This window comes from Accipiter gentilis, chromosome 2 (genome assembly GCF_929443795.1).
Source record: "Accipiter gentilis chromosome 2, bAccGen1.1, whole genome shotgun sequence".
Classification (NCBI taxonomy): Eukaryota; Metazoa; Chordata; class Aves; order Accipitriformes; family Accipitridae; genus Astur; species Astur gentilis.
Window position 1 is genome coordinate 32693529 of NC_064881.1, and position 11673 is coordinate 32705201.

The 11673-nt window shown below is 36.0% G+C and overlaps 1 protein-coding gene across 2 annotated transcripts in view; it reads left to right on the top strand.

Annotated features, from left to right (window-relative positions):
• Positions 1-10897, top strand: part of FZD6 (frizzled class receptor 6) — a 33355-nt gene extending 22458 nt beyond the window's left edge. For both annotated transcript variants that reach the window (XM_049817986.1, XM_049817995.1), the window contains exons 3-7: positions 757-953; positions 3451-4468; positions 6550-6698; positions 7964-8392; positions 8874-10897. In XM_049817986.1, coding sequence (XP_049673943.1) covers positions 757-953; positions 3451-4468; positions 6550-6698; positions 7964-8392; positions 8874-9030 — 1950 coding nt within the window. In that variant the 3' untranslated portion in view covers positions 9031-10897. The remainder of the gene's footprint in view (positions 1-756; positions 954-3450; positions 4469-6549; positions 6699-7963; positions 8393-8873) is intronic.
• Positions 10898-11673: the final 776 nt, after the last annotated feature.

Sequence of the window (11673 nt, forward strand, 5' to 3'; positions counted from 1 at the left end):
AAATAATTTTCCCTAGTAATAAAGTTGATAAAATGTACTGAAGGAAGGTCGGGCTTTTTTCCTTAAAAGCCTGTCTGACTGTAAATAATGGATTGAATGAATTGGGGGCGGGGGGAAAGTTGCATTAAATTTCACTCTGTGAATTCTCTGCTAAGAACGGTCATCAGTTATTCACTGCCTGGTGCTTGGTAATACAGGTAGAGAAATTCTCAGTCATGTTGAGATTTTGAAATGCAATGTTTCAAAAATGAGGAATAATGACATTTGGACCTCATTAATCAAAAAAAGCCAAAGCGCTCTAGCATGGGAGAAGATGATGAGTGCAACATACCACTTAAGACTGAAAATGTAATTTAACAGGAACTACAGGTACAGACATACCTTTAAAAATCTCAGGCCGCTTTTCGAGCTGACCGGTGAACATAGGAACTTAATGTTTTACCCTGTTTTTTAAAAATCTTGGGCTTTCATAATACCTTTCAGATTTCTAATGTTGCCAAATAGGAAGAGCCAGGTTTGAATAGTTAGCGATTGGCCAAGATCCCAAGGCAGGGGCTGGGCTAGAAGTGCTAACGGAGCTTCTCACTGCTTAGGCCACTGGCTTTGGCTCTTTCACAACTGCTGAACAAACACTATTTTCTAGTATCTTTTCAAACCTGCAGGGGAACATATGTGAGCCATAGTGAAGAAAGTTAGTTTTGATGCCTTGAATTATATTTTTAAAATTATTAATCAAAGCCTTTTTCTTTCCCCTAGCCTTTTCTTACGCTTATGAATCTTCACTGTTCACCAGATGTCCACACATTTCTGTGCAAAGCCTTTGTCCCTGCCTGCCTGGAGCAAGTTCACGTGATTCACCCTTGTCGAAGCCTCTGTGAGAAAGTGTATTCTGACTGTAAGCAGTTGATGGACACTTTTGGTATCACATGGCCTGAAGAGCTGGAATGTACCAGGTGGGGTATTTTTCATGTTGACAGGTGGTGGGGGTGACATTTTCATATTTGACCTAGACTCAGTTGAAAATCTGAGGCAGGATGTTAAATACCAGCTTGCTGTAGCTTCCTCATCCCTGGTGACCCTGTAGTGCTTATGCGTAGGACTGGTTTTTTATTAAAACTTTTTTATTATTCAAACGATCACCTACATTTCCTGCTTGTGACTTTTTTACAACAAAGTTCTGCAGCAGTTCTTTTCAGTATTCAGATCCTTGCTAAAAGAAGCTTTTACTGTAAGTTTCTTAAAATTTAAAATATTAAATGTTACAGTGTAGATTTTGCTTTGGTTTCTGATCTCTAAACTAGGGATGGTCATACTTGCTTCATGGGGGTTTTATAAGTAATTGCTCACAAAATTATGAAATATAAAAACATTCTGTATTTTAAGAAACACAGAGCATTAAATAGTAGAAGTCATATCTTACTCCTAACCGCTTAAATGTGCAAATTCAGTCTTGTGTTGTTTTTCCTGTACTGCCTGCCAGAAGTCTCTTTTTTAAAATTTCACCTTTTTCTCAAAGGTGTTCACAGGTCTGTTCCAGAGACAAGACCGTTAATACTACGGTTGGGGAAAAGATGAGTCTATATATATTAAACGGAAACTTCGGAAAACACTCCAGTGTAATCTTCTTGAGAATCTGACCTTCAGCTGCAGATATTTATAAATTATTAAGGCCAGATGGTTGGGTTTTTTTAACACACATCAGGGCAAGAAGTACAGGGAAGGAGCAGAGAGTGGAAACTCCAGTCATTTTGCTAACCCCCATGCAGTTGCTAATCTGTAATAGGGCTGATGGAGAGCAAGGACTGTAGTCCTGTGCCATGATCTCTGGTAGAAAACTGTATTGGAGTGAATATGACAGATGGTATTAATGCCATTTCCCTTAATTCTGCAGAAGAATTGAAGTTGTGGCGTTTTAAAACAAGAAGGAACCAACTTTTCCCATCTAATGTAAGCTTCTGTGCAATAGTAGTGCCAGTCGGAGCAGCAAATGTCTTCAGGAATTGTTTTGAAAAATTAGGAAAGATTACGAGTGAAGCCAGTTACTCAATGTATCTTTCAAATGACATCTTAGATCAAATTACATTTTTGCAGGAATCACTGCAGCTTTAAATTATTCTATTACTGCTAGCATTTAATGGAGATGAACCTGCTCTGTTCATACGTGAAGTGATGTCTCCCCAATAGCCGGTACAGAGAAGTCCATGTAATGCAGGATGTTCTTAAAACAGCAGATGTTCTCCTGCTGGAGCCCATGGAAGAGGAGCTGGTGTGACGATGGGCAATAACTGGAATCCTGAGATTCACACTCTTGTATTCTTACAGATATACATAATGCCTATTAAGACATGGGTGACTAAAGTCCGCACTGGTGCCGTGCATACTGGTCTGGCCCATGGTTAATGAAAAAATCTGCTACAGAATCAGTTTTCTTAATGATCGGTCTGGATTTATTTGGACAGCATGATAATGCAGAGAAACTAAGAACTGAAGTTTTTTTGCTCAAGCAGAGCTTGGAAACTGACATTGAGGGACTCCTATAGTAGCGTTTGACAAAGAACATTTTTAGATAACAGAATCTTACTTTTAAAAGCTAGAATGCAAAACTTGTTCTTTTTCACAACAAAGTTCTGCAGCAGTTCTTTTCAGAAGAACTTTTCATACGTGCTTAAACTTGGAATGCATATAAATATAAATCCCATTTTGAGTAAATGCTTACCTGTTTGAGTTATACTTACATCAGCTAGTTTGAAGGTATGTCTAACACTGCTAATACTGTGTTAACCATATAGAAAGGTCGCATATTGTGTCCAATTAGACGCTTGAGCAAGTGAGTCTTGAGCAATTTTTAAATGAATATTATGGAGCTAGAAAAAAAATTGCTAAAATGGTGACCTTTTTTACAATGCTTATCTTTTCTGCTTTTGTCTTTTTCAGTTAGATAGTTTTATAGTTGTTGACAATGAAATAGCACTATAACATAAAAAATTATAATAATAATCATACGGTAGTCATCAGTTAATTCTAGATACTGTCAGCCTTCTTTCTTTGTTCCTTGATTGAAGCTTGCATTTGACAAGAATGTTTTCTGTCTCCAACAGTCTACTGTTACCCAGCTTTGAAAAAACCAGCTACTGTAAATATTTTTACGTACATATGTGAAAGTTTAGTAGAATTTAAGACTCTAAATTGCAATTTGAGTAGTGTTTTGTTAAGCATTAAAACAACAACCAGAGAACAACAGCTAATTAGCTGTTTGAATAGTCTTCTAAACTGAAAATATTTGAAGTCTGGTTTTTAAAATGCTGCCTGATTTTTTTCATATAATGCACATTTTGCATTATCTACAAAATTTAACAGTGCTTAGAATCAGATTTTTTTCATATTTCTAAGAAATACTCATAGTGAGAATGAGAGGTATTAAGGTATTTCCTCTTCTGTTTATTTATGTAGACTAGTCAATTGTGATGAGACTGTTCCTGCCACGGCTGCTGTAACTACAAACGTACATGGAACTCAGAAGACCCCAGGCCAGACCCGAAGGGATTATGGATTCTGGTGTCCACGACACCTACACACTACCAATGGACAAGGCTACAAGTTTCTAGGAATTGATCAGTGTGCACCCCCATGTCCCAATATGTACTTCAAAAATTATGAATTGGATGTTGCGAAAAGCTTCATTGGAATAGTTTCAATCTTTTGTCTTTGTGCTACGCTTTTCACATTCCTGACTTTTCTGATTGATGTTAAAAGGTTTAGGTACCCAGAGAGGCCGATCATATATTACTCCGTCTGTTACAGCATAGTCTCTCTAATGTACTTTATTGGATTTTTACTTGGGAACAGAACTGCCTGTAACGAGGCAGATGATAAGTTAGAAATTGGTGAAACGGTTGTTCTTGGCTCCCAAAACAAAGCCTGTACTGTCCTTTTCATGGTTTTGTATTTTTTCACTATGGCAGGAACTATATGGTGGGTGATTCTTACGATCACTTGGTTCCTGGCAGCAGGAAGAAAATGGAGCTGTGAAGCTATTGCACAAAAGGCCATGTGGTTCCACGCAGTTGCTTGGGGAATACCTGGTTTTCTAACCATTATGCTCCTTGCAATGAACAAAGTTGAAGGGGACAATATCAGTGGAGTCTGTTTTGTGGGTCTCTACGATCTGGATGCCTCTCTGTACTTTGTGCTTTTGCCGTTGTGCCTTTGTGTTTTTTTTGGTCTCTCTCTTCTTTTAGCTGGTATTATTTCTTTAAATCATGTGCGGCAAGTCATACAGCATGATGGCAGAAACCAGGAGAAGCTAAAGAAATTCATGATCCGAATCGGAGTTTTTAGTGGTTTATACTTGGTGCCTCTTGTAGCACTTCTTGGATGTTACATCTATGAACTGGTGAACCGGAAAATCTGGGAAACGACTTGGGTATTTGACCACTGTGACCAGTACCATATTCCTTGTCCTTATCAGGCAAGTAGCAGTTTCCTTTATAAATAATACTTGAAATTTAATTAACAAAAACCCTTATGCATCACCGTGTCTGCCATGTGGTTAGTAAATTATTTTCACATTAAGTAATCAGTTCAAGAACATGCACTGATTAGTTTCTTTTTAAGTCAAAATAGGTGGTGTGGTACTTTTGCTTTGAAATTTTTCCCTAATCAAATTGATAGCACTCAGCAATTAAATTCCAACTCACTGCTCTAAATGGAATATATAATCTTTGTGATATTTGAACTTTATGTTACAAATTGTGTTGAGGGAGGATCATTCTTTACAGTGTCTGTTCCTAAAGGTAATTGCTCAGTATTTGGGTGCATAGCTCAGTATCAAAGTACCTAGGGTGAATTTTCATCAATTTCAGTTGCAGCTGAAATAATGATTCTTGAAAATTGAGTCTAAATTGGATTTAAAATGTTGCTTGTAACCATAGTTTAAAATCACTTTTGTCTTTTTTTTCTTCAAAGTGTAGAAGTGTAAAACACTTGAAATTACAAAACAAATTTCCAGTATATTTTTTCCATTATAGCTGTCATTTGCAGGCTGATTTTCAGTAATGTGAAGAAATTTTTTAAAAAAACAACCAAACAAAAAGGAAGTAAAAACAAAAAAACCCAAACAACCCAACAGCAGTTTAAATTTCAGAGCTGTTTGTATTTAACATTTGATTCTTTAAAAACCCACTTCCTTGGAAAGGCTTTTAAAGTGAATCGGCCCGTGTTCAGTACTCTATGGATTTAATCTTTTGTAAGTACATAAAAATCCCTGCAATCGCAAGTAATTTGTGGTTTGTTTCTTTCCATTTAAGAACAAATATAAAACAAGACTCCATCACGAAGAGAAATGCGAGTGTCTCGTCATCTTTCATTGCTTTGCACTTACCATCTGTGTTTTTACTGCACATAAACTATGATTAAAAAGAGGAGTATAAACACAGGCATTATGGAATGATAAGGCTTGATCCTTCTGCATTCTTAAACATCCTCTATATCCTCTGTATTGAAGTCAGTGTAAGCTGAGAGTAGCACAGCTCACAGACTTCTTGGTTATTTTTGCTTCCATTACCATTCTTAACGAGTGCACTTTGTCTTCAGTGGGTTTTAAACTGAGCTCTGTATCAACCTAAGTCGTCCAAAATACACAAGGTTGAAAACAAGGCTTTTATGCTTTTTAAAAAACCCACTTGTTTTGTAGTGCTTAAATATAACAGCTTGGCATAATAACACAGAAAGCATGTATTCTCAGCCTTTAATTAACCCATTGGAAAGAGTAAATAGCAACAGGGAATGTTACACAGACATACCTAATGGGATCTGTCCCTATAACAAACAGCGTGTGCTAACTGTGGAGTAGCTTAAAGTGGCATGCTCGGCCTTGGCTTACCTGAACTAGCTTGTAGACTTTTATTACATTGGCCAGATCAAAACCAAATAAAAACAAACTTCAGTTTAAGTAGCTAATGTTACCTGGCTAACAAAAGCAGCGACTTTCATAGATGGGACTGGCAGATAAGCCAGGTAACGTAAATTAAATTTGCAGCATGGGAGCAGGAGATAATAATCTCTTACTGAGTTATATGTCTCAGCTCCTATGATCCTGTTCTGCAAATAGGTGGATTAATTTCGCAATAAACAGAAAACTACTATGTAGTTCCCTGCGGCTCCTTGACGATGCTGTCTAATCTGATTAACTCCCAACTCATCCACTTACTGTTTCTTTTAAGTTGAAGGGATAAATCTTATACATACAAACTATTTCTGAAGAACATGTTTACTAATACTATTACCCCCCCAAATTATGTTTCCTTTCAATTTAAAAGAAAAATATTTCCTTCTGACTAATCTCCTCTCTGTGTATTCAGCTGTAGACATTAACCAGGTCTGACTTGACTGTACACGTCTAACATTTGTCCACAGTACAAGCCTCAACAAAGAACAACAGCCGTAAGAGAAAGTCTCTCTTTTACATAATTTGTTTGTTTTCTGCATTTAAAAAATTAATCAACAAGTATATTTTCTTCTTTGCCTTTATTAAACTTTGTTATCTTATAGGCAAAGGCACTAGCAAGACCAGAAATATTTTTGTTTCTGATGAAATATTTGCTGACATTAATTGTTGGCATATCTCCAGTCTTCTGGGTGGGAAGTAAAAAGACCTGTTCTGAATGGGCCAATTTCTTCAACAGAAACCGCAAAAGAGAGTAAGAACAATTTTTTATTCCTGTTTTTTAAAGTGTATAGTTTAAGATGAGTTGGATTTCAGACATGTTTCTTTAAATATAGGTCAGGTAATCAAACTGTTGTCCTTAGGCCCTTTCTTTTTCCGAGTCTAAGTGCTGCATATGGGCATCAGCAAAATTCCATTGGAGTCTGTGGAAGTTTTACATATGCAATGACTTTTTGACAACATTTTCAGAAGATAGAAAATATTTTCCTCTGCTGATCTGTTCTCTTTCATAGAGCAGAAGACATATTGTTGTGTTTAGCGTTGGCTAATAAATCTCTGGTTTCCAGTTGAAAGAGGGAAGATAACTTCAGCCATCAATTTACATCTTTTCACGTGTTCATTTGGCACAGTACTTAGCTGTGTTTACTATCATGCAGTAATAACATCCTCTGCTTTTCTCCTCTGCCAGGCTTGTCTTATTTTAAAATTCATTTTCATTGACCCATTTTTAGTATCACTTTTATTGTATTAAGCTACCGTTCCTTTTTTTTTCTGAAACAGAATAATTCAGTTTTATTACTTAATTTTAGTAAATTTATGTCTATGGATTTAAACAGATTATAAATGTCATCTCCATTTCTTGTAGTCATTTTTTCCATTCCTTTTTTTTTTTCCTTGATTATTTCTTTTTAGATTATCTGTGTTACTTGTAAATTATACTGTGGGTTTAGATCTTTTCATTTCTTTGGATTTCCCAAGGCAGCAGTCCTTAAGCTCCTTTTATTTTACATCTACATTCCTTGATGGTGAGCTTATAGCTTCCTTTCCCTCTCCCCTCTTTTTCCATTTCCTGTATAATTTTTCGTGTGTTTCAGATGTTAACTGCTTTCAGCTATAAGAATTTAAAAATAACAAAGTCAATTTTGTAATGTTTACTTTTTTTCACTTGAACGAGGTTTACTTTACATAAAGTTAATTTGGTAATACAGCTGCTTATGAGCTAATCCTGCTTTCTTCTCTTAGATGATTAATCTACTGAAGTCATTGGACCTACTTGCAGAAGTAAGAAATGTAGAGATCTGCTTTATTTAATTGTTCCACAGACACAATTACTTTGGAGCCATTATGATCAGATTTTTTTTCTCTTTTCACATATAATTTTCTCCCTCGTGTTTGTTAACATCCAGCTCAGATTGCATCTTTGGTTGCTATTCTTCCACGTTTTTGTGTATGAAGCTATATTACGTTGTATCTAAGGTCATCCTCTTCATTTAGTTACACGCTTGTATTTTCTTTCAGTCCAATTAGTGAGAGTCGAAGAGTGCTGCAGGAATCATGCGAATTTTTCTTGAGGCACAATTCCAAAGTTAAACATAAAAAGAAGCACTACAAATCAACTTCACACAGATTGAAAGTCATTTCGAAGTCAATGGGGACTAGTACAGGTGGCACAACAAATCATGGAACTTCTGCAGTAGCAATCACTAATCATGATTACTTAAGCCAAGAAACTGTTGCAGAAATTAAAACCTCTCCAGAGACATCTGAGAAAGAGATAGAGGCAGACGGAACGTCAGCCCAAAGAGTCGAGGAAGGTGAAAACAGTGGAGATCAAATGTTATCTGGTTCTAAACTGACCGTGGATCAGGTGGAAAAAAGAAACAAAGCAGATAGCACATGTGATATGAGCAGCTTGGCTGAGAGTATGAAGAGAGTAGGTGAAGGAAGGTAAGGCTCCTTAACTCAGTCTTTTGCTTGTTTATGAGTATTGCCACTATTTTTGTACATTTTCTATTTCTTCTCTCTGACGAATCACTATACTCTCAGTATACAATTAACCCTCAGTAAGTGTCAAGAGTACTGTAATTCTTACAAACTGTTTCATGTGGCCATGTATCTTTAGCGTATGGGCTATTTTATATTTTTGTAAGATTCTTCTTTTCCTTTTAAGCATTGAGTGCTGGAGCTTCAACTTGTAGGATATTCTTGTATTGTTGAACAGTGACCCTCAAGAAATGGGTGGCTGCAATGCAATCATTTTGAGAGGTGACCCTAAGCTTGGAAGAGTGTACAGAACTGTATTGCATTCTCTTGAAAAGAATATAGCTTAAGATATATTATAATTTCATTGCTAAAAATGGGGGTTTTTTCAGTGTAATGCACTGTGCTGAAAATTTACTCCCTGCGTTTTATTTTTCATTACTTACAGAATAACTTCTAAAAATGATTTTGTTGAATCTCCTCCATTACAAAGCAGCTGTTCCCAAATACCTGATGTCTCGCAGTCAGCTTCCGTATCACTACTTGTCTACTCGGCTTCAGACACCAGAAGAGAGTTGGATTCAGGAAACAGTTCAAACCCTTGAAAGATTGAAATTTTATATGAACATTTTCAATGTATAAAACTGATACGGATTCTGTGTTACACTGGAAGTAACGGATATTCTGTGCCTTATTAAAAAACACACATATCTTGCTTTGCACTTAAAAAATGTTAAGTGTTGTTGTGGGGGGCAGCTAGCAATAATGTACTATATTTAATCCTATCCAGGAATAATGGAAATTGAAGTTCTCTAGGACACGGCTGGACTGACTAGCAGTAATTTAAGAAAAAAGACGGAAGAAACAAATATTATTCCCAGTATAAAGAACACTTTGTAATGAATTGCATTAAAATAATGCTTAGAAAGCACTCTTCCTTTTCAAGGCATAAAAGTTCTGTCTGCATCTTTGATATTTTTCAAAACTTGTTAATTTTTTTCTCTTCTTTACTGTGTCTTAAACAGCAGTATCACTTAAGGGATACACAAATTTATAAATACTCTAAATTATGTGTCATGATGTATCAATTATAGCACTGTTTTGTGGTAGCTTGTACACTGAATATGAAAGGGAATCTGGAATTATGGTGATTTATTTTGTACATAAAAATGACTTTTGTAAATAACTGACTGTATAAGGTCAATATTTAGAACTACTGTTTTGTATGTATTGTACAAACTTGGTAAAGTTAACATGCTTCCATTAGGTTGTTACTAAAGTCAACAGTCCTGTGATGATCAGACAATGTTACTTAGTTCTGAGTAAAGCAGATTGTGCCTTTATGTATAACATGCACCATACACTGTGCATTTGGGGCAAGACTGGTCAGACATCTGTGCATCCTGTTACGGGGATCATGCGTCAGATGCAGCACTGCTTCAGAAAAACGCTTCTTGGAGCCCCTCCTGGTGTGGTGTTCCAGTGCATCATGCCAAAGAAGAAAACACTTCAGATCTCTCGCAGCATGGGGGACAGAATGTGAAGTATACACTTTGCGGTTTTTTACTGAGCTGCAGTGAAATTATATGTTTCACGTTGTTTCTATGCAAGTAACTTAATTTTTTAGAATTCCATAGAGAAACATCTTGCAGAAAATAAACTGTCGAGTTATTAATATACAGGCTTGTTTAACAATATATTTACTTAAAAGAAGACCTTAATACTTTTTCTACAAAGCTTAATTTTCTATATGCTACAGCAATATATTTTCTTTAAATCAAAAAGGCCTCAGTACATGTAGCCTTCCTTGTGATAGGGTGGTTCTCAAGAGCAAGTACTACTGACGTGGATAAGAATTTCATTGTTTGGCTCTTAAGAAATCCTGGCTCCAATGAAGTCAATGTGATTTATTGCTTGAGCTAATTTGGAGCCAGGATTTTGCTGTTTCCTAAACCTGAATGTCAATGGCTTTTGTAAGACTGTTCAGCATCTTGATTACTAATAAAAATATTTCTCAATATTTTGATATTATGCAGAGAAATTATTGTGTTCCAGTTTGGGCAGCGTTCATGGTGACGCTTTCAACAATCAAGCAAAATTGCGTGGGTCAAAGGTCATGTAAATGCTGAATCAACAGGAACTACAGTTCTGATAAACCAAAATTATTTGTTTTATCCATCGTGTATTAAAATTGAATGTATTTACCTTTATATTGCAGCATCTGCATTTTAGCATTTGTAATTTATTGCCTTAAATAGGACATGTTATTTCTTTTATGATTTCCCCATTAAAAATATACAGAATTCTTACTGCTGAGAAAGTGAGAAAGATCCGAAAAATCTCCTGTGAAAATGCACACTAAGTACCCTTCATTGTTGTAGTCATGTTTGTAAACGGGTAACTTTATATACATGTTCAGTAGTTTTGTTATTACTGTCTTTGTTCGTAATAAAATATCCTGTTGTATAGTAAGAGTTTCGGAGTTGATATTTCTTATTAACTAGATATAGCATGTTTGTTGCTCTATTACTGTAGTATTTTTGCACCTAAGACACTTGAATGTATTTTTTTCTTAGAGCTGTGTGAGGTAATAAGTATTGCAGTGTTTTTATCCCTCCTGTATGAGAAACTGAGACAGAACAATGGTGGGAATTGTTCACATGAACACGGAGAGTTACGAAAGAATGAAAAACTGAACCAGGTCTTTCATCCTAAGGTTTAGAACATTCTTTCTTTCATGACTTCTAGTTAAAGACCTCCTTTAGATTACATAGACTATGTATTTCCACACTATGCGCTTCCTGCAGCCTTCTTAAAATGTTGATACACATCTTTATTTAATATTACTCCTTTTTTTAGGTAGTTTAGAAGGTCACTGCTCTAAAAAAGATTAATACAAAGTAATTCTGAAGATACAGCAATACTGCGGGTTTAAAAATGGATACATTTTCAAAGAACTGTGAAATACTAAGCAGGAATCATAACATTCATGGGAAGTGAAATGCATCAGTGGTAGATGGAGACTGTAGCGCCTGTGTGTTCCTGTGCTGCTGTACCAGAAACAAGGTACAGACTGTGAATTCCCAAGGTGACCTTTATAGCTAAAGAGATTGTGATCTCCGGATGCTTTAACCTTGAAATACCCAAGTAGTAACTGGAAAGTTAAACAGCTACTTGAATGCCCACAAAAATGATGAAGGGGAAGAAACTGAAAGAAAAGAGGTGCAGAGATGAATCAGGGTATGGAA